The sequence below is a fragment of the Mytilus edulis genome, chromosome 1 (genome assembly GCF_963676685.1).
Source record: "Mytilus edulis chromosome 1, xbMytEdul2.2, whole genome shotgun sequence".
Taxonomy (NCBI): domain Eukaryota; kingdom Metazoa; phylum Mollusca; class Bivalvia; order Mytilida; family Mytilidae; genus Mytilus; species Mytilus edulis.
Window position 1 is genome coordinate 14,110,105 of NC_092344.1, and position 25,084 is coordinate 14,135,188.

The 25,084-nt window shown below is 30.9% G+C and overlaps 1 protein-coding gene across 2 annotated transcripts in view; it reads right to left on the reverse strand.

Annotated features, from left to right (window-relative positions):
* LOC139524656 (mannan-binding lectin serine protease 1-like) overlaps window positions 1–25,084 on the reverse strand; it is a 123,302-nt gene that overhangs the window by 46,563 nt on the left and 51,655 nt on the right. For both annotated transcript variants that reach the window (XM_071319632.1, XM_071319641.1), the window contains exons 5-7: window positions 7,315–7,417; window positions 6,291–6,476; window positions 2,712–2,921 (exon numbers count right to left, since the gene is read on the reverse strand). In XM_071319632.1, coding sequence (XP_071175733.1) covers window positions 2,712–2,921; window positions 6,291–6,476; window positions 7,315–7,417 — 499 coding nt within the window. The remainder of the gene's footprint in view (window positions 1–2,711; window positions 2,922–6,290; window positions 6,477–7,314; window positions 7,418–25,084) is intronic.

Here is a 25,084-nt window from a genome sequence, read left to right on the forward strand (position 1 = left end):
TGAAAAGCTTTATAAAAGAGTTTTTCTGAATCACTACCAATTCAGTCTGGAAAAAAATATTCAGTTGTTCGAATCAATCATTTATAAAAGACACTGAAGATAAACATGAACTTTAACAATAGGATTTGTGTTCTTTATAGTCAGCTGGCATTTGTTACAAACTGACATGGTATAGAACTTCAAGAACACGACATTGACATTAGGATTTTCATACGGGAAATTCATGTGGTATTTTGCTATGTATATATATATGAATAAAACAGATCTGGAGTATAAGTCAATTGGATAATAACCCAACCAAATACCAACTGAGCTAACAATTGAAGGAGAAACGTGTGTTGATAACAGATCTTTGATAAAGAACAGACACGGAATCATTAGCAGCTTGACGTTGTGTATAGATATTTGTTTATTATTGAAATTCGTATGTTTGACCAATGCATCTTCGTGAAAATTTACATGAGACTTTTTTTCTTCTTTTTAAATGTCTTATGTAAGGTATAAAATATAGATAAACTGACTGTCTGTTCAGTTCTCCGTCGATTACTTCAATCTATGTTTATTTGGGCATCCAACGATTACTATTTAGATCTGAGCGTCACTGGTGAGTCTCATGTAGACGAAACGCTAGTCTGGTGTATTAGATATAAGCCTGGTACATTTTCAAAGGGTCTTTCGTAACTTTGAATAACATGTCGGTGTAAACCTTAAACGCATTGTGATATGGAGAATTCATCTTCGTGAAAATTTACATGAGACTTCTTTTCTACTTTTTAATGTCTTATATATAAGGTATAAAATATAGATAAACTGACTGTCTGTTCAGTTCTCCGTCGACAACTTCAATCTATGTTTATTTGGGCATCCACCAATCACTATATAGATCTGAGCGTCACTGGTGAGTCTCATGTAGACGAAACGCTCGTCTGGCGTATTAAAATATTAGCCTGGTACTTTTGATAACTATTTACACCACTGGGTCGATACCACTGCTGGTGGACATTTCCTCCTCGATGTTATCACCAGCTCTGTAGTCAGCACTTCGGTGTTGACATGAATAATGATTTTATGGTCATTATTATTTATTTATTTACTGTTTGCAAAGGTATGAATTATTCGAAATACTAAGGAGTTTCATATCCCAGACATAGATAACCTTAGCCGTATTTGGAATTTTGGTCCTCAATGCTCTTCAACTTTGTACTTGTTTGGCTTTGTAACTATTTCGATCTGAGCGTCACTGATGAGTATTATGTAGACGAAACGCGTGTCTTCTGTATTAAATACAAGCCTGATACCTTTGATCAATATTATAATAATTCTTACAACTTCATTTTCAAAGGGTCTTTCTTAACTTTGAATAACATGTCGGTGTAAACCTTAAACGCATTGTGATATGGAGAAATATAAGGACTAAAAGAAGTAAAGTATCATACCTTACCAAGAAACCAATGTAAGACAAAAAAGTTCAACTTTACTACAACGTTTACTATTAGTAGTATGTTTAACTTTGTAACGATCTCAATGCCTTTGTAATCGATTGTATAAATATTAAACATTGAAAGTTACACGGTGCAATTGCATTTATTTGGTTTTCTCTTGTTTTCTATTTCTGATTATTGTTACGTAATTTGTTAAAGCGTAGGAATGATAAAGATTTGTAGTGCTACAAATTTCTCATCAATAACATATTTTATCCTTTGAACACAAGGAAGTGAAATCTGATGTGATCGTTACGAATGTGTCTGTGTAGTGTTTGTTTTCATTTAATATCACTTCAATTGCTTTAAATTTCAAATTTATAATCTTGAAGAAATATAATAAAACTCGTTACTCTTTCGACATCGACAATTTGCTCTTTCGTATGAGTTCTTGCACATCTAAGTTTACATCAATTAACAAATCTTTGAAGATCAAAATAGTATAAAAGTATCAAATTTGATAATACTTTTACAAATATTTCAATATTTTGACTTGATCATGTCAACTTGCAAATTAAGATTAAAGAATTGCATGTCATTACGAATAAACCAACTTTAATGAATAAATCATAATTTAAAAACTATTTTGTCAGTGCCTTAGGAAATACCGCTAATTATGTTTACCTGCTGTAAACTGTCAACAATATTGTTCAACAATAATTGCGTGGTACAAAATTTTCCAGAAAAAAACAACAAAAATCAAAACACAAAACAAAAACAAGAAAACAACAACACCCATTTCCTTTTATTTTTGATAATTTTGAAGAAAAAAACCCGCTAATATATTAAGACGACTTCAAGAATCAGTTATGTAAAGATAAATCCTGTTATATCAATTATACAAATACAAATCGTTATGATTGATATTCATTACAGCTAAATTCTAGTCCTTTAACAACTTATTTTTGATTGATGAGTATGTGTTGTTCGAATCTCTCATCCATGTTTTTACAGGAGCAATGTTTGTTTTTTTCTGCATCGCAATAAGGCTAGAAACATCATATTGTGTCCCCAAAATTATAACTATGACGAATGGTCGCAAATTTGCACCAGATAAAAAGGAATCAACTATGATTTCGATATATAATACGTTACGATTTTGTATCGTTTCAAATCAGAATAAGAACATCAGAAAATGAAAACGTGTTTAGTGTCAATTTAATATATTTTTCTTAAAAAAAGTTTCTAAATAGCTACTCAAACGGACATTTTTATTACTTTTTTTTTTACCTGAATAAGAGTCGAGAAAAAGTGAAACTCTATCAAATGAACAGTTGTCTGATTCCTCAATCTCCATGTGTGTAAACTGTATCATAATTTGATGGTCTTGGAGAGGAGCTATGATTGTCGTAGAACAATTGACATTGTTATCATACACATCCGGGTATCCTGGACTAGTTATAGTTCCCTTCATAGAACCTTCGATTTTAATTCCACATCCTAAAACACACATATGCATATATATTGAATATATATATTCATAAAATAATTGGTAAAATAAGTAACAAGTTAATAGTTCCATGTATATATATATATACAACTCATCTAAACAATGTTAGATCTGTAAATTTGCTTTCGCAAATTTTTGGTTCTTCCCTCGCCAGGATTCGAACCCATGCTATTGAGATATCGTGAAACCAAATCGCCTGCACTGTAACCGGTGCGCTAGACCACACGACCACCTGGGATTCATAAAAAATGAAGCTTTCGGTGGCCGGGTGTTACCTTTCCACGTCAGATTTAATCTAGCGTCGTACTACAGTACATGGTATATAAGGCATGAAGATGTTGTTCTTACAGATCAGCTAAATTATCTATAGTAAAGGATCCTACAAATTAATGTAAGATACAGTCACAGAAAATAGTTATATTTATAAGTACGTCTGAGCCAGTGACAAATCTACAACAGATTTATCCATGGCTGTGTACATTATGTATACACAACTCGTCTAAACATCAACCCAACAATGTTATATCTGTAAATTTGCTTTTGCAAATTTGTGGTACTTCCCTCGCCGGGATTCGAACCCATGCTACTGAGTTGTCACTGGCTCAGACGTACATATATATATATATATGACCACTTAGTGACTTCTACAAAGTTAACATACATTAACAAAGTAAACTTACAATCAATTCGTGAAATCTGAAGAAATATCATAGTCTTGTAAGATTATATACGTACGTTAACTTATGATATTATTTTTGACAAATAATTTTGGTACCGCCAATCTATTTTTTCTATCAGTTTTATTATTGTTTGTAGATGTACTTTTATCTATAGTTTTTCTAAGTTAGGTATCTATCTTCATCTTTGGATTAGGTTTATATGAATTTGTAAATGTATGTAAAACAGTTGAGGTTCACATTGTTAAACGCAAAGTGTATGTTGGATTTGACCATCAATTCTCTGTTTGTTTCACTCACAGTGATGACATCTTTACTAAAATCTGAAAACTAATGAGTTAATAGCAATCGATTCAGACACTTTTAAACACGTTTTTCATGTTTCTGTACTATCAAAATTTTATATCTATTGATTTGAAAGGCATGTTTTTGTAATATTTTACTAATACATTGAATAACGTCATATCTCTCACCGAAATGCATCAATCTGTACCCAAAAGACAAAATATAGGATTTCAAAAACATTAGTTTTGTTTTCGGTAAACAATTCTTTTCTGTATAATTTTTTTTTCTTCATATTTAGAAATATTCTTTTAACATTTCAGCTAAGGCAATTTTGTGACGTACCTTTTTTTGACTTAAAGCCGTAGTATAATAATTGAGATTATAAAAGATTTATATTTTCAATAATCTGGTTTAATTCAATTAAATATTTGTGTGGGTGCGTGGGTGTTGCAGCCTGTAGCTCAATGCCATATTTGGCATGGCCATAGACGGCACTCGCAGCATGAATCAGAATTTTGGAATTCCCGTATCAGCTTGAATAGAATTTTGGAATTCCCGTATCGCGCACTTGTTAATTTGCTGTCGACAAGAAAGCAGTGTTTACGCAAATTAGTTAAACTATCGAACAAGATGGCCACCACTCAAAATTTACAAACATAATACCTCAAAGTTCAAAGATCTATGTTTAAAAAACCATCCGAGGAATCTTTTCAAAAACAGCATTTAGCAATGACAAAATGTATAAAATTTGATAAAAATGTTTTTTCGTTAAACTTGAACATATAGTTATGAAGAAAAATTCGTCAATATGAAGAGATTTGCTATGAAGTCACGTGACAGCAGCGACAGCACAGTTCTGTCTGCAAATTTGTATACATTTCGAATGTTGAGCATGGTTAATGCTAATTTTTTCAATCAGATGAAGCAGAATTCACACAAAACCTTCTCAAACCAAAAAGAAAAGGCATCGGACAAAGATCTTTAATTTCACTTTCATGTATATTGATGATTTTATATCTCTCGAAAACCGTCGTTTCAAAGAGTTCTTGAATCTCATTTATCGTATAATTTAGAATTATGAATACTACTGAAACTAAAATACATACTTAAGATCTAAGACCTTTCTTTGACATTGACAAAATAAAAGTCTTTGAACTGAATCTAAGATGATTATAAATTTTCCAATTGTCTAGTCCTTTTTTTCTAAGCTGTAACATCGTTTTCAATAAATTGTGTTCAATAACATACTTTCGCAACCAATATGACCAGCATGACGTTCTAACTTATGAAACGTATAAAGATATTTACAAATTTCGGTTCTAATAAAACAAAATAAGCTGAGAGTATTGTCAGGATAAATAGCATTTTTTACCCCTTCATTAATTATTAATGATAAACAACACACTCACTAGTGTTTAGTGGTAGATATTTTTGTTTTTAATTCATCTTTTTGTTAACTGCTCTAGGTCAAAAACTTGAACGACGTTTATATGTATATACATGAAAATATAATGTTCCATAATATAAAATAGTACTTTACAATTAAAAACGTAATGGATAATACAATACTTTAAATGTAAAAGATATCGTCAAAGCTTTCAGAAATGTAAATTATCGATGAAATTTTCAAGGAAAACATAAGTTTCATGTCGAAAGGGAATATTAAGTACTAACATGAATTATCATTGATATGGGTATATTTATAAATTAACTCTAAACAAAATTTAGAATTTTTGAAATACTAAGGCTTTTCTACCTCAGGCATAGATTACCTTAGCTGAATTTGGCAAAACCTTTAGGAAGTTTGGTCCTCAATGCTCTTCAACTTCGTACTTTATTTGGCCTTTTTAACTTTTTTGGATTCGAGCGTCACTGATGAGTCTTTTGTAGACGAAACGCGCGTCTGGCGTATATACAAAATTTAGTCCTGGTATCTATGATGAGTTTATTTACAACCACTGGGTCGATGCCACTGCTGGTGGAGATTTATTTCCCCGAGGGTATCACCAGTCCAGAAGTCAGCACTTTTTGTGCAGACATGAATTATCATTGATATGGTTATATTTATAAATAAACTGTTTACAAAATTTAGAATTTTTGAAAAACTAAGGTTTTTCTACCTCAGGCATAGATTACCTTAGCTGGATTTGGCAAAACTTTTAGGAATTATAGTCCTCAATGCTCTTCAACTTCGTACTTAATTTGGCCTTTTTAACTTTTTTTGATTCGAGCGTCACTGATGAGTCTTTTGTAGACGAAATGCGCGTCTGACGTATCTACAAAATTTAGTCCTGGTATCTTTGATGAGTTTATTTACACAGAATGTTACATAATGAGTTTTACATTCCTCCTTGATGTACCGCATCTTTTTTTAATTCAACTGAAGGATTAACTTACGTTGCTTTGATTTGTTGTCCACCATCTGTGCATTGTTCTCGTTGACTGCTGTGATGAATTTTATTTCAGCTAGAAATCCTCTGCTTTCTAACATGTAGTCCGAAATAAATACTACCAACAAACTATTACCGGTTGACATGATATCACGTGATGTGGTACCACATAATGTCATCAGTCTTCTGGACTCTAAATCAAATAATTCGGATAATATTCATGATTTCTAAATTAGTTGTGTTATACATGTAAAAAAACTACAAACATTGAACATTTTAGAGTTTTCAGAAATATTAGATAATAAAACAATATGTAAAACTTCACTTAAATTTATACATCAATTACATTGTAAAAAATCTTTTGTTATTAAATTGATCGACAAAAAGTATTTGCAGATTGCAATAAAATAGTGTTAAAGGCCATCATAAAAAATTGTTTGTCCCTAGTCAGGAAACCTGTCATTATCTGTCATTATTACCTAGCTGTTTTGATTCTTTAAATAACTTGTTGTTGTTTCCTGGTCGCTTTTCATAATTTCCAAAACATGTATTACTTGTCACGATTAAATACTTTTCCATGTTTTTATTGTAAGTATTTGCCTGTCCTACTGTGCAGTCTGTGATTCAGTGGATTCCGTCGTTTTTTTTCGATTATTATTTTGTTCATTAAACAGGCCATTAGTTTCTCGTTTGAATTGTTTTGCATTTCTCATTCTATGGTCTTTTATCGCTAAATATCTCATTGGTAACCATACCACATTAGTTTATTTTTATGCATAACTGACTTTGATTTCATTAATGACCACAAGTAATAAGCGTGTACATTATTAGGTCTCTGATAGAAATTGTTTCTTTTTAAATCCTACCACATCTTTCTAATTTTCATATTTCTAATTGTTGTTTCTAAAAAATGGAATACATCCCCTGTCTTATTTTAATGATTTTGTTCTTTTTGTTTTATTTTCAATTTCTTCATTTACATGTTTGCCTATTTCTGTAGTTTCTTTGTTTCATTATTGTTAAATACATACGACTAGTTGTTCCGTCAAATATTTCAAGTCGATCAAACATGCAACTATCATCCGAAATTGACATCTTTAAAATGTTCAGCTGGACACGTTGGTGAGCAGGAGTCTAATAAAAGAAAATAACTAATGAAATAAATCCCGAACTATCATTGGAATTGGATAGTACTTTTGTTCAACGAGATAGCTTTTACAAATGACACCTACAGTACGATACTTCGTTTCATCTATACTTTGTTTATAGATTAGGCCGTTAGTTTTCTCGTTTGTATTGTTTTACATTTGTCATTTCTTGGCCTTTCATATCTTTCTATGTGGTATGAGCTTTGTTAATTGTTTAATGTCTTACGGTGACCTAAAGCGCCATTTAGTCTCTTGTGGAGAGTTATTATAACAAATCTTTTTATTTTTATGATAAAATCATGAATTGAATTAATAAGTTATCATTTCGTAGAGAAAACTATCGAAGACATATATGACATATATTGATCTATATAAGAAATCATAACAGTAATCTGACTTCAAATGTAAAACAAAATAAAACATAGACTAAACGTTTCATTTGAATTGACAACAGATGTCTTATCAGCGGCTTTTGGAAAAGTGAAATAAAAGATTGAAAGGAAACTAAAGTCCACAATGTCTACAAGGAAAATAAACAAAACATATTTGGGTCCATATAATACATTCATCTCTTTGTTTGCCCATTTTTATATCAAAGAAAATTCTAGCTTTTTTTTTTTGTATTTGAATGCACATTTGTATAAAGTGTATTGCCTATTTGCAATTTTAATGTGTTGATTTTGTAATGATTTGTATGCTAATTTTTGGTACTTGCTGTTTTTTCTACTCTGCAGTTGTAATTATACTTTTAATCAAATATTAGACCGTTGGTTTTCCCGTTTGAATGGTTTTACACTAGTAATTTTGGGGCCCTTTATAGCTTGTTGTTCGGTGTGAGCTAAGGCTCCGTGTTGAAGGCCGTACTTTAACCTATAATGGTTTACTTTTTAAATTGTTATTTGTATGGAGAGTTGTCTCATTGGCACTCACACCACATCTTCCTATATCTAATTAGGTGAATAAAAAAATAATTAGTGTTTGATGAAAATAAACATGTCAGTGGTAACCCACTCAAATTGTAATAAGATTCCTCTCTTGCTCTTTATGTAATCGATAGGATTTTATAAAATCTAATTTGTCCAGGAGAATATTTAGTTAAATTTGCTTTAAAATTCAAAATTGCTGAAGCTAAGTACATAATTGCTTTGAAGATCAAACGGCAACCTAATCTAGCGTTTTTTTGTATGCTATATTATTCAAATGAACTAAATTAAAAGAAGATTCTAGATGCCTTCTAGTGCATATTAGACTAGGTTTCATGTCGTGAACTAAATAAAGCTGGCATTTATTTGGTGTATCCAACAACTGTGACAGATAATAACCTTGATAACAATCCGAAAAATGAACAACGTTACATATATTGACAAATTACATTTTAAAATTATTTAGAATTTGATAAAAAGTTTTATAAACATAAAAAAGAAGATGTGGTATGGTTGCCAATGAGACAAATTTCCACAAGATACCAAATAACGCAGAAATTTACAACTTTAGGTCATCGTACGGCCTTCATGCGTCCATTTCAAAGATACTAAATACACCATTTTGTACAAATGAAATATCTGTACCAAGGAATATGATATTTATTATTCGTTCGTTTGATGTGTTCGAGCTTTTGATTTTGCCATTTCATAAGGAATATTCTGTTTAGAGACATTTTTCAGGGTTCGGTTTTTTTGTGATGTTACTTTACTTTTCATGTATTTCTTGCTTGTCCCTGCCGGCATGAGCGTATGTTTATACTTTTCTGCGACAAAATGTATTGTAATACTAACGTTTTCGTTCGTATTTGATTGTTCGCATTTTTAATTGACTATCGTCCCATTTACAGTAGTTCTTTCAGATTTATAAATACATCGTTTTGCTGTAGTTTTTGGTTTTTAAAGTTTTTATTTCTGTATTCCTTCTTACAATATTTGTAAATTTTAATGATTTTAATTTTCTTTCCTTATTGCACAGAATACAAAATAGATTTTGATTTATATTCATGTTCTACTTTCAAATTAGATAGCAAATTTCTTATACATTTACTTTTTGTGTTAGCTGGTCACTGAAATAATAGCTGAAGCTCATATTTGGTAAACTTTTTAATGATTAAGTCGTATTCGACCGTTTTATGTGGGTTTTTTTTAACCGCATCAATTTCATTTTGAAATCCAGATCAGTAAAAAAAAATGCAAAAAGAAATATGAAAACATTGACATTGATCAAATAAATTTTGTAACACTATACAGATTGCAATCGTCGTCTACAAATCTTTTGAAAATAGTCTGTGATCAAGGACATTTTATCCATACACAATTGACCTTTATATCAAGCATCACATAATTGTATTTCATAACGTTTTATATAAGATGAAAAAAACGAATGTTGGTAAAGGGGATTCCAGTGGTGATTTTGCAACTCGATAAAACCAATTTAGATAAACCGAACATCGTCAGCAAACTAAATACTTTTCAGTTTAAAATCAGAATAATAAACTTTGTTTGCTAACAGATACAGCTTTTGGATCGTCAATTCGTTCACATGCCGTATATGATTAAAAAAAATATTAGTTAAAAATATTATTTCTCCATTATGATTGCCCGTTTAGCGTAACAACATCACTTAAGGATTTACAATTTGTTAAAAAAGCAGTGAAATTATTTCATTATCGTAAAATTATTCGTTGTCAATATGAAAATTTTAAAATTTAATACATTTTATACAATTATGTTATCCTAACTATCATGTTGATTTGTTTGAATATGGATTACATACCAGGGGGTTTCTAAATTGGAATCAAAGAATGCATTCAACTTTGTCACTCGTATCAAAAACGTGCACAATAAGTTTTTTAAGATTATAAAAAAACCATTAAATATTTGGTCGTTTTTGAAGATTAAGTTTGATTTCCATTTTTTTTAAAATAAAAATAAGATAAGTTTTGTTAGTTTAGTTTTTACTACAGTACTGATCGAAGTCAGGCAGACATTGAAATTGCTTGTTTCGCGAAAAAAACAAATTATACGGGTGATTATACTTGTAGATATGTGCTAAAACTCTGTGATGTAACCGGTAGATTTTCCTTTTCTATAAATTCTACAATCCTATAAATGTGTGATTAGTAAATGTAAACAATCGCGGACGGAAATGATTTCGATCGCATAATAGCAATTAATTAATGTCAAAAAGGTCACTAACATTAATTGTCATTGAAATACACGTGCATGTACATATGAGTTTGACTGATTTTAACACGAATTTAATAAGGGTTAGATATCAGTTTTGTAACAGTTATCCACAGACAAATTCAAAAATCAGATTGAAGTCTATAAATCGGCTTTTAATTAAATCTTTACCAGTCCAACTGAAACCCTCGGATATCAATATCATTGGAAGTGAGTCCAATGGTGTCACACACGTCGCACTTTGTCTATGTTTGAGCACAATTTTTGTTTATATTGTTTATACTGTATTTGATATTCGTACTATTTATATTTACATTTACTTAGGATTCTAAATTTACAGGAGTCTAGTACATTTAATTTAGTTTAATTTATTAAGAAGATATTTGAAAGTAATCATTGCTTTTGCAATGGATGGCACTCAACATTTTCCAGGTAGTGGATATGAGGTAGATCCCCTTGAAGAGTACATGGATAATTTACCTGATACTCCTGTTGATTCTATTAGTGTTTGGTCAGGTACTGACAGTGAAGTTAGTACGTCTGAATACGAAGCAGCCCATGATAGGCAAACCCAACGTCATAAGAAAAGGAAGATTAATATCTCTCCTGGTTTAAAATCTTATAGTGAAAGTGTGCAAAGCACTATTAAGAAAGCTCCTATTAAAAGGAGACTAGAAGTGAAAAAAACTGTTAGCAAAGCGAAGAAGTTTTTCGCTGTTGTTACATGTGTTGATACAGAAACTAAACTGGGTCTTAAAAACCCTATTTTAATACAAAAGCTGTTTAACAAAACAGTTGGTACAATTAAAAATTTGAATAAAACTAAAACAAGCAATTTATTTGTAGAGTGTTTTGATGTAAATCAATTTAACGAGTTAAAAAAGCTCAACAAATTAGGTGAGTGGGAAATCAGAGTTAATATTCCCAAAATTATGTCCACTTCTGTGGGGTGTATTTATAGAACACCATCAGATATAAGTATTGATCAGGTTAAAGAAGCCCTAGAGGCATATAATGCTATCAAGGTAGAAGAAATGTTCTTCTACGATAAAGTAAAGAAACAGAAGGTACGTTCTGCCACTTTAAAATTATAAGGTCAAAATTTTTGTTAAAAAACCTATACAATGTTTTTAATGCCAAAGCTACGGTCACATGCAGAACGAATGTTCTAGTAAAGAAATATGTGTCCGTTGTGGTGGTGCACATACAAAACCAAATTGTGATAAACCCCCCAAATGTATTTATTGTAATGGGGAACACCCCGCCTCAAATAAAGACTGTCCCAAGAGGATTGAAAATATCAAAATTATAACAAAGGTCGCTAAAGAGAAGTGCAGTTATAAGGAAGGACGGACAGAAGTAAAGCATGAAATTAAAAAAACAAGATATAGTTCACCGTCCTAAAACAAAATCTCCCCTTCCCAACGAACACAAAGAGATAGAAGATCTATTAGTATTTATAGCCTTATTACTTAAGAAAATACCTGCTATTAAGGAAGAAAATGTCCAATTTATTTATATTACAGATTTAGTTAAAAAAGTTTTTGGGTTTGAAATACAACCACAAAATCTTACAAAAAGATTTACTGAACTTATATAAGCAAATGGTTGTTTTACACGGTAAATTGTACAGAATATCTCTTTTAATAATGTATATATTATATTTGTATTTAAACCTAATATTAGTCATGGCAGCACATTTTACAGTACTGCACTGGAATTGCCAGGGTCTTAAAGCCCATGCACCAGAATTTTTATGGCACTTAGGGTCTGTTAAACATAGACCTGACATTATTTGTTTACAAGAAACTTTTTGTTCAAATGAGTCAGATTTTATAGATATACAAGGATATATGTTGGCTGCCTTCTCCACGAGAGGCACAACAAGAGGGGGGACGGCTATTTATTGTAAAAATGGTATTAACTTTACTAAGGTATCGTTAACCAGTAAATTAGAGATTTCAGCTATTAACATTATTTATAATAAGAAACGTTTATTGATTGTCAATATATACGACCCACAATCTGATACAGTTCAGACAGACTAGGATATTTTAATAAACCAATTTGATACCGAATTTATTTTATGCGGAGATTTTAATGCTCACCACAATTTATGGGGTAGTGAAAGAATAGACACGAAAGGTAGAGAATTAGCAAATTCAATTTTATATAATAACATTTGTTTATTAAATGAAGGATCAGGCACGCGCCTGAATCCTACTAACCTTAAAACTTCATGTATTGATTTAGCCTTTTGTAGTTTGAATTTAGCTCACAGGATTCAGTGGTCAGTTGACCAAAATACTACTTTTAATAGTGATCACTTTTCTATATCACTTAAAATAGATATCAAAGTTAACAATAGTGAAGAAAATAATAACTTTAAATGGAATTTTAAGAAAGCTGATTGGAAGAATTTTTCCAAAGCTTGTGATGAGAGAATTTCAGATAATTATATTTCTGATAATATTGAAAATTCTAATACTATTTTAACTACTGAGCTTATTGATATTGCAACTCAGTTTATTCCTATTAAAAAATTTAGAAATCAAACGAAACCTTGTGTGTCATGGTGGTCTGACCAATGCACCGAAGCGATAAAGGAAAGAAATAAGGCTAGAAACATAGCTAGACATACAGGAAAGGGGCATGACTTTATTATTTATAAGGAAAAAAACAAAATTAGTCAAAAAGTTTTACAGGATACACAAGATCTATATTGGAAAAAATATTGTAACACATTGAATGACAATTCCAATATTTCAGTTTTATGGTATAATATTAAAAAAATGCTTGGTAAAATAAGCAGCAAAACATTGATACCAGCTCTTAGAGCATATGGTCACTTTTTACTATTGATAAAGCAAACTATTTTGCTCAAAAAATTGTAGAAGTTAGCAGTTCTAACAACTATGATAATGATTTTAAAAAGCATAAATCTACTGTTGAAGAGCAGGAAATCAACACGTTTCTTAAATATTATAAAGAAAATCAAGATTGTTTTAACGAAAAATTCACTTTACAGGAATTTAAAGATGCCATTTCAGATACAAACGATAGTTCACCTGGTAAAGATAAAACCAGTTATAGCATGTTCAGACATCTGAGCGACAAAACTTTAAACATTTTTTTGCTATTTTTAAATAAAATATGGTTTTTACAGGAGATTACTAAAGACTGGAAACATTCTGTGGTCATCCCTTGTTTAAAACAAGGAAAAGATTCAAGTGATCCTTTGTCTTATAGACCTATAGCTTTGACCTCTAATTTTAATAAAATTATGGAAAAGATGGTAAATAACCGATTAAGATGGTTTTTAGAAAAAAAATAATTTATATAATCCAAACCAAAGTGGATTTCGAAAAAATAAAAATACGTTACAGCAATGTATTAGACTTGATAATGAAATACATAAAACTTTTGCTAAGAATTATATTACTGTTGGCGTTTTCATAGATTTTCAAAAGGCTTTTGATATGCTATGGAAACACGGATTATTAAAGAAAATGGTTAATTTTGGTATTAAAGGAAATTTGCGAGCTTATGTCAATAATTATTTAATATCAAGAACACTACAAGTTAAAATAAATAATACTTTTTCAGAAACTTATTTTGTTGAAAATGGTACCCCACAAGGGAGTTGTATAAGTCCCACTTTATTTAATATTATGGTTAATGATTTATCAACATGTTTACAAGACTGTGAGATTTCACAATTTGCAGATGATGGTGCTATATGGAAATCAGGTTCATGTATTAAGTTCTTACAGAAAAAAATCCAACTAGACTTGGATAATATTTGTAAATGGTGCTCTACATGGGGCTTTAAAATTTCTCCAAGTAAAACTGTTGCTATGATATTTACAAGAAGAAACAATATAAATATATCTTTAAAACTTGGTAATCACACATTAGAAATAGTTAAAGAAATTAAATTTTTAGGATTAATTTTTGACAGAAATTTAACTTGGCAAAAACATATCCAAAGTTTACAAACAAAGTGTCTAAAAGTTATTAACTGTATGAGAGTACTTACAGGAACAAGATGGGGCGCAACCAGCAATACCCTTAGAACTATTTATATATCCTTGATTAGATCAAAACTTGATTATGGATGTGAAATCTATAATTCTGCCTCTTTTAGTACTAAAAAATGTCTAGATAAAATTCAAAATCAGGCATTACGTATATGTACTGGTTCAAATTAGATCAGCTTCCTTGAAAGCTTTGCAAGTTGAAATGGGAGATCCACCTTTAGAAATAAGAAGACAAAGTCTAATAGCAAAAGCTTTTTTAAATATGACTAGTTTTGATAACTCACACCCGGCTAAAGCTGCGGTAAATGACACTTTCATTTTTGATTATTACTCCAAAAACGTTAAACGAAAACCCTTTTCAATAACAGCAAGAGATTTTCTAGCTCAAAATAAATTTTCTACTGAATGTATTTATAGATATTCAGAATGTCCATGTCCACCATGGCATATCGAAAAATCATTAGTTAAAACACAACTTTAGGATAAAATAAGTAAAAAGGATCTGCCACATTTAATTAAAAGTGAGACCGAAATATTAATCGACTCAGAATATTCAAAACATTTGCAAATATTTACAGATGGATCTAAAGACCCACATGGTAATATAAGTTTTGCATATGTTGTTCCAGAACTTAAAATAAAAAAAGGTTTTAAACTACCAAACTATATTTCTATATTTATGTCAGAATTAATGGCAATATTTGTAAGTCTTTTATGGTTAGAAGATTTTAAACCTATTAAAACTGTAATTTTTGTAGATTCTTTGTCAGCTCTTCAAGCCATCAGAGCTCCTATTTTTAAAGTAAAGAATTAAATTTTATACGATATTCATTTAATTTTGACTTCACTTAAAAAGGGTGGATCAGAAATTATATTTGAATGGATACCAAGTCATGTCGGAGTAATGGGCAACAAAAGTGCAGATTTACAAGCCAAAAACGCACTTAATTTAGACAACTGCATAGATTTTATACCTCTCTTTAAAGAAGACATTAAAACTGTTTGTAAAAATTTTCTGAAAAATTCATGGCAAAAAGATTGGGAAACAAACACAGATAGGTCATTATTTAAAATTATTGATCAAGTAAATTTTCAAATTAATATTCAAAATTTAACAAAAGAGAAAGAAATATTACTCTTCAAATTAAGAACAGGATATATTGGACTAAATAAGCACCTGAATAAAATTGGAGTAGTTACCTCAAATCTATGTTTAAACTGCAACCAGATCGAAAGTGTAGAGCATTATATGTTAAATTGTAAATTATTCAATTTAGAAAGGAAAATTTCATTTGAAAAACTATAAAAGTTAAATGTAACTGATTTTTCACTGAAAAATTTACTAAAAGGTTATAATTTTGCTCCCATTTATGAATATGTGCTGACGAAAAGACTACATTATGTCAACAATACGTAGCAATTTTTTTTTAGATTTTATTAGTTTTTATCTGAACTAAATTCAAAAGCTGTATTTTGTTTTATCTTTTACATATAATTCATATAAAACATAGGGGTCTACCTATATTAGGTAGAATTCATTTTCTGCCCCAGGAAAAAAAAATTGTTAAATTTGTTAATGAATACTTTTAATAGTTAAAGACTTATATCATGCTATATTCGCCTACATCGAAACACCAGGATATCTACCTTCACTATATAGAAGGAAATACACAAAAGAAACTATTTGCCTAAGATAAGGAACAGTACTCACCAAAAGAGCGATATCTTTAAATTTTCAACTCGACCTCGATTAAGACTTCACTACTTACGTAGCTACAGAATTAATTTTCAATACATTCATTTTCATATTTAAGCTGCTAAATTTATTACACTTTTTTTTTAATATTCAAGTATTAATTCATGTTAAGTCATCGACACAACATATAGACAAGTAGGTTAGCGGTGCCAACCAATGGTCATCCCCTGACATGGTAGTTGTGATATACAGGGTATGAAATTATGTTAAATATTTAACCAGATTGTCGTGTATGTAGCTTGTTTAACAATGGCGTCAGCACAAGTACATCGAACGTACTTACGGGAAAAACAAGCAAGTAAAATTCAAACTGGAATCCTTGAGCATCCTAGTAAATTAATATAAAAGTATAAAGTCCCGTATTTTATTATAGAAATAAGTTAATTTATTTTTCTTTATATATATATACATATATATACAATTTGGCTTTTTTTTCGGGGTATATCATGAAATAGTCTTTTGCATTTCGGGATCTAGACAGTGGCATGTCCTCTGCCTGACTGATCACCAGACAGAGAACAGGTCAATGTCTGGTTCCAGTTTGCAATTAACCTACACTACCATGGTTAGTACCTCCGTGGGATAGTGCGTATACACGATTCTCACGGGACCACTGGCTGGGGCAACTGATCAAAACTTAAGTCGTATATTTCATAAGCAAATAAGTAACATCTGATTAAAAACAACAAATGAGCGATACACTAGGTTCTTGTAAAACTCACAACAAAAGTCATAAAAAAAACAACATTAAGTAAATTCTTTTTTTTTTTTTGTTTTTTTTTTGGTAAAACAAAACAAAAAACAAACAAACCATTATGAACATATAGGACGCAATTTCCAGTAGGAATGCCGTCCTTAAAAAGCCCACAGAAGAAGAATGTGTGATTAGTAAATGTAAACAATCGCGGACGGAAATGATTTCGATCGCATAATAGCAATTAATTAATGTCGAAAAGGTCACTAACATTAATTGTCATTGAAATACACGTGTATGTACATACGAGTTTGACTGATTTTAACACGAATTTAATAAGGGTTAGATATCAGTTTTGTAACAGTTATCCACAGACAAATTCAAAAATCAGATTGAAGTCTATAAACCGGCTTTTAATTAAATCTTTACCAGTCCAACTGAAACCCTCGGATATCACCAGAAGTTTTTCTTTTTCTATAAATCATCCAATCCTATTATGGTGTGATTAGTTAATATAAACAATTGCGGACGAACATGATTTCAATGGCATAATAGCAATAAATTAATGTCGAATAGGTCACTAACTTTGTCTGTGAAATATAAGTGCATGAGCGTATAAATCTTAGTGATGAAGACACGAATTTGATTTGGGTATGGTGTCAGTTCTGTAACACTTTCACACAGACACATTTAAAAATCAGATCGAAAACCTTCAATCTTTTGATTAAATCTTTACAAGTCTCATTATAGTTATCTAAAATTCGTCAATGATAGTTAGATTTTGAATAATAGTAAAGACTCTTTGTATGTGAAACCATTTTATGAAGTTTTAACTTATTTTATCGGTATTGACATTCTGACTAAGCATGGCGGGTCATGCATGCTTAGCAGCACGTGGTCTTGTTCGTTTTGATTTCATGCGATGCCCTTAGTTTTATTTATCGATTTATAATAAATTGAATTGCTGTTGCCTCAACTGAACTATATTCGCGAAACGTGTTGTTACCTGTATATATTTACGTTTTCAGTCTAACATCTTTGATGGCGAGGTAGCATAAAATATACAGTCATTCCTTATGATGTAATTCTAAATTTCTTTTTAAATCGGATTAAATCATGAAAAACGTGGAGGCACCCATGGTCACATGACAAATTTATGTCTTAGAGCTGATAAAATTACACCGTTCATCAATCAGTAGACGCGTTACATCGAACATTATATTATATACAAATAATATATCATTCAGTGATTGTTGATCGCAATTCAGTTAATGTTTGAGAATGTTGCCGATGTTTGGATCGTAATTTTGATACCATATCAAGGAAGAATCGTTGAGCGCGTGAACACTGAAGGAATTGATACAGTTATGTCATTTATTCTTTTCATTTTTTCCATGCGTTACCTTTCTAAAAAAACTTTTTTGGGCTGTTTGCATATGCCTAGAGTAGACTGTTAATTTAAAATGTTGTCAATTGTTTTCTTAAACTCTCCTTTCTCTATTGATCATTGTTTTATCTTCTTTTTAACTAGTAATTTAAGATTTCCCCTGTTGTATCTTCTTTCATTATCTGAAATATTAGTTCCTTTGTAAAACGGTAGTTACATTAATTTTACGTCTATACCAATCCTGATGGTGTAAAATACGCTCATTCAAAATGGGCGTTGATGAAAAAAATAACCCCGTTACAAAACATTAAAACACAAGATACGCATTTTGATATATATTGCATTGGTGCAAATTGAATCTTCAGTTCACAATAAATGTCACTGTGATGGAATGATTTTTTTTTTTATTTTTTTTTTTTTACAGCTGTTGATTTTGCCTTTAATCGACTTATTTTCGTTACATCTCTAGTTATTGTTCTTAAGGTAAGGTTTGCATGAAACCTGGATTTTTTTCTTAGTGATATTGTACCAATATACATCATTTTGTTCAGGGAGGAGTACCCAATCATTTAATGAAAAAAAATAGAACATCGCCCGTCCCGTTTTTTCAGGTGAAAAGCTAAAAATTCCGTTTTTTGACGATTTTTAGGGAAAATTGTATTTGAATTCTTCTGAAATAATAATGTATGCGAGTGACTATAAAAAAATAAAACTGAATAAAACATGTATAAATAATTGTGATCCATTCATTAATAATAAATTTTAATTAAAAAAATCATATAAAAGTTCCTAAAAACAAGATTTTTCAATTTTTGGGTTAAAAAAAACCCGTTGCCATGGTAACAAAAAACCAAAAATATCCCTTTTCCGGGTCCACCGTTTTTGTAAACAAAACTGTGAACATAACGATTTAACTATTTGCATTATAATGAGCTAATAAAAATGATATGTCCCCGAACTCGTTTTTACGGTAATGGGCGTTATGCGTTCATCTTGTCATTTCTGTAAAACACAAAAATATTTTTTGTTTGTTGATCTGCAAAGAAAAAAGTCATCTTTAAAGCATCTTTTAACAAAGAATCTTTTTGTCTTGTAACTTTTGAGATTGACCATAATCAATGAGAGAAAACAGTGATTATTTTAGGGATGACATCAAAAGATCAATGTAGGATAAAAAACTTAATTCAAATAGTTTAGGGGTAGGGGGATAAAAGTTGCTGCAAGTTTTGTTAATTTGACATGGATTTTACATATATCCATATTGGTCAATCAATTTTTCCCAAATTAAGTTTAGAGGGGGAAAGGGGGTGTCAGCGAACAAACTATGTGAATTAATTTTTTTTTTATCCTGCATTGAACTTTTGATGTCGTCCCTTAACTTTTATGCCCATCTATCAGTCGGATGGGGAGGTGTTTAGCTTTGGTCATACTTGTGTATTAATACATGTAGAAAATGTACAAGACACTGGTTTTGAAGGAAACACTTATATTCGTTCAGTGCTTCAAACTGTAATATTTTGAGTCTAGGAAAGCATTCAAATTGCCATTAAAAGTAATTAAAATTGCTTTATTGCCCATGTCTGGTAAATTGTTTGTATGCAGCAAATGGATGAAAAGACATCAGTTTTGACTAGTAAAATCATTTACAGAAGCCATGTTTATTCCATTCATTTAAATCTAGACATCTACAAATGTTATTCAAATATGATCAAATATTTATGACTTAGCATGAAAAGCATTGCAGGAGAAAGATAGATTACTGGTATGATTTGTCCAATTGATACACATGATGTTCAGATTTGGGGTCTTTGACCAAACAAACAAACTACATGCTCTATACATGATAAAAGACGAAACAGACAATGGCCTGGGAATACAAATGACAGTCGTATATGTATTGTTTATATTTAAAATAAGAAATGTAGTTATGTAGACCCGTAATATGAAAATCTTCCACATACTTTCAATAAATTAAAATCACTTCAATGAAGTTCCCAGAAGTAACGGCACTGTAGTTGAGGAGTCCCCACCGTCAATTTGTGATTTGATGTTCGCAAATGCCGTTTTATTGTCGACGCGTAGGGGAGCCAGTAAAACGGAAATTTGCAACCGTCAAATCAAAATTGATTGTGGCTACTCTTCAACCACAGTAATGTAAAATAAAACGTTAGAGCTTGGAATAAATGGGGAATGTGTCCATGGGACACTGATGATGCCCCCTTTTGTATAAACATAAAACATTATAAAGCATTACGTATAAATTTTATAACATTTGGTAGAGAACAGAAACGAAAAATTGAGAAACGACCTCAAAAAAATACTCAGGCCGAGCGTCGTCACTACTTCATTATGATCTCATATATACAATAAAAGACTAAAAACTAACAATTTCCCAGATTTTATAGTGCATACGTGCATGTGTAAAGACACATGTTACCATCCTTGTTTTTAGATAAAATTGATTCAAATTTGACTGATATACATAGACGTTTGTTTGATAAGAGGTTGTAAAATGTCCAAATAGATCAGGCATGTTCAGGACGACACAATACAATAGTTGTGTCTAATGCATCCATAAAAAAATACTATAAGAAACATTCCGTCAGTTGTAAAAGTGATTGATAAAATAAAACATATTTCGAATGATGTAAACGTGTGGGTTGTGTGCGTATTTTGGGACAAATCTGCTAACTGTACATTTGAAAAGACCAAGTTCAACATTCTGTCATTCGTAAAAATTATGCAATAAAAATATCTGAGAATATATATATATGCATCCTCTGTAAGTAAAACACATGGCGCATTATGTAAGTTCCAACCATTTTAAACGAAATAAAATTGTCACAAAAATGTGACGTTTTTCACTCAATCCTGCGTTTCTATAAATTGTATTTATATTTTATAAAAATCAGAAACGGCGTGCATCAGACTTACAAATTCAATGAAAGAGACAGCGTTCTTGGAGCAGAATAAGCATCACTTCTATCTTGTGAAAGGAGATCGATTTCTATTGAAATGAGCTTCCCATACATTTTTTTTAAGATTTTACGTCGGGAGACGAGAGAAAGGGGACGGGAGAAAGGAGAAATGTATCCCCTGTCCGACCCCTCATAAATCTAGAACTGTAAAAGGGACGACATCAAAATTCAAATTTGTTCTGTGTTTTTGTGGTAAAATGCATTGTGAATAAGTTTTATATCAGTTTGTTGATGCTAGCTAAAGTTAGAGAACGGAAACCAATTTTATAAAAACAGACGTACACTTTGGTACGTACGTTCGGATTGACGTACAAACAGACAAGGATAAAACTTAATACCCCCTTTACTCCGGCGGGGGCATCAAAATGTACAATTATGAAATAAAATAAAATTCCGCGAAACTTCATGAATGGTTTTTGCACAAAGACGTTATGGCTAAACGTGACGTCATATAAATGAAAACTAACAAATTTGAGGTCATAACGTTACTTGTACGATTCAAATTTTGATAAAATTACATCAAAACGGCGATTTTGAGGTAGGTGTTGTTTTATTTTTGATAATATTGATTTATTTATTTTTTTTTTTTTATTTTTTTTTTTATTATAGTGTCACATATTTGATCAGACATATATATACACAATATCATAAACAACACAAAATAAAAAGATCAAATACCCAGCCTTATGTAGACTTACGAGACACTTATGTACAAACATTTCTAAAATCAAAAAGTTAAAAGGTTTCATTAAACAAGTCATTGTAGTCTAAATGTTCAAAAATTCAAATTCTAAAAATTTTAAAAAGATTTAAAAAGATAAACTTATCTTCATACTGAGCTTTAAAAATAAGAAATAACAATAGAAAAATATTAATTATCACAGATAAACTTACAAAAAAGTAAAAGTTTTTCCAAAATGACTAAATAATTTGAGTTAAAATCACTGTTTATAAATATAAATAGAAAAACATTAAATATTTTTGCTTGATAAATTCTCATGTGCTAAATAGTTTTCGTCTCTGAAAAGATTTAAAAATTGCATATGACAAAGAAGTTTGTATATCTTCACAAGACATTATTTCGATAAATTTACTGTCCATATCCAAAGTATCGAAGCTATCAATTAAAGTTCTAGCTTTAGCAAACAATTCAAATCTAATATCGTCATATAATGGGCAAAACAACAAAAAATGTTTTTCACTTTCAACATCGTTGCTATTACATAGTCGGCATAGTCTTTCATCTACTGGTGTTCGCGGTCGGGCATATCGTCCTGTCTCGATCGCCAACGGCAGAGACCCGCTACGGAACAGGGTAACAGTTCGACGCACATTTTTTGGGAGTTGTAGCTTAAGGTATCGCTCAGTTTTAACGTTTGTTTTGTATAAACGGTATGTCCTTAATTTATTTCCGTTTACATTGTTCGAATCGTCAAATAACGCTTGTTTGAATTCATCGTTATCAACCACATCAAAGCGTTCCTTTATTGTTCGCATAACAGTTTTTGTAGAAATTAATGTATCATTAAGAATAGCAGTGGCATCAACGGTTTCCGCAAAACGTTTCACTTTAACGTACCATCCTTTACGTCGATTTTTAGTCCACTCGGTAATCTTTCGAGTTAAACGCGTATCATCAGATCGCAATATCCGACTTAATAATCGTATACATGCAGTTCTTTGTTTCGTAAAACACGAGGTCCAACCCATATCTCCTCGAATCGCAGTATTTGCAGTGTACCTTCCAACAGACATGAAAAATTTAGCTGCTTTGTTCTGAATAGAGTTTATTACTGAATGCACTTTTGTGCCCCATATTCCCGAACAATAAAATAACACTGGTTCAACCATAGTAGAGTACAACTTGGAGTATACATAGTGTGTCATTCCACCTGCGCTTATAAATTTACCATATAACGCACCGAGTGCTCTGCTCGCTGATTTTGATAGTTCACGTACGGCTTTGTCGAACGTTAAATGTTCATCTAACCACATGCCTAAATATTTATATGATGTAGCATAGGCAATGTTTTGTCTGGAGCAAGTAAAGTTAAAGTTACTACGATCGATAGATGGATTTCGGAAATGCACTACGTTACTCTTGGACGGATTAACATCAAGCTTATATATAAGCAATATTGTAGTCATCGAACATTGGTCAATCAAAGCAATTCAAAATGGCGGGTCCCTCCTTTTTTCAATTATTTGAATTCGAGTTATCTATTTCTTTTTATCAATTATTAGTAATTATGTAACTCATGTGTCTTAACTGGGAACATTTGATTACAAAATTGTAACCGCATGATATGTTTAGCTACTGATTCCGGCTTTCGGGATTTGTAGAAATTGTCCGCTATTAATTGATATGTGGGGGTAAATAACGCGAGGTAATCACTTCGCAAGGCTTTTATGTAACAAGGAAACTTCAAAAATTGTTGATCAGTTTAAAAGGTCACATTTTCTGTGTTTTAAAGTCATATTGAAATCAACACTCCCGCTTACATCAATGAAACTCTGCTTTAAAAGTTTGTAGAAAAAAACCAGAATGAGAACGGTGTTACAATGTATGATTATGTTATTAATTTTAACTGATCAGTTGAAGAAGTTGTTTTATTCATGTTTTTCTTAATTTCTGAATAAAGACCTGTAAACATTGTTTTGGTTAATTGCTATTTAACATTTCGTTCGAGAGTAATATATTTGTTTGCAAGAATTCAAAACACATAGCTCTTTAACTCTTACTTTTTTTTTACATACTGGGCTTTCACATATTTTACTTTAAGCGTTTTTGATGAAGAAAATCCAGAAAAGCTCTTCGGACGAGTGGAATTTAAAGGTCTGATTTCAGTTTTGTTTGTAATGATTCGGAACACATTTTGCATGATTGAAACACAATCTGTTTGGCTGAACGCTTTCCTTAGTAAAAAGAAAATGACAAAAATACCGAGCTCAGAGAAACAGAAAGTCCCTAATCAAAAGGCAACGGATATCTTCTCTAATACTGTTCGTTTTGTAAATTCAACAATAAGGAAAGCCCATATCGCACAGTCAGCTATAAAAGGCCCCAAAGGATCTTTTGTTTTTAAATTTCTTCGAAATAGTGTTCAATGTCAAATTCACGATCATATAAAACCGTTGCTTATGTGCGAATCTCCTTTCAAACTGTAGATATATAATATATAATAGCGCTAGTTCAGAATGTTTGGGTCGTTGATAAGAAGAAAGGATACATGGATTCTTTTGTATAATGTGTGGACGTATTAAACCTTACAAAATGGTCAACCCGAACAGATATTGTTCTCCATACACTACTTTCAAGAAACATTATTTAAATGTAAAGACAGCTTATATCATGACTTCTGTAGTGATCTTCTGGAAAAACAAAAGATAGCAATTTTACCCTACATTTTATATGAAAACTTTTACCATTGCTATAGCTGCCACTTGTTCATGATAGATCTTTTTTAATACCAGAAGAAGCTGATCATCGCCTTAATTTAAAAGAACTACAAACTATTTTTTTATCTGCTGAAGACTATATATTTTTTTTATCTGCTCAAGACTATATATTTTTTTTATCTGCTCTAGACATGTCAATACATTTCAAAGAATTTTTTTAATATCGGTA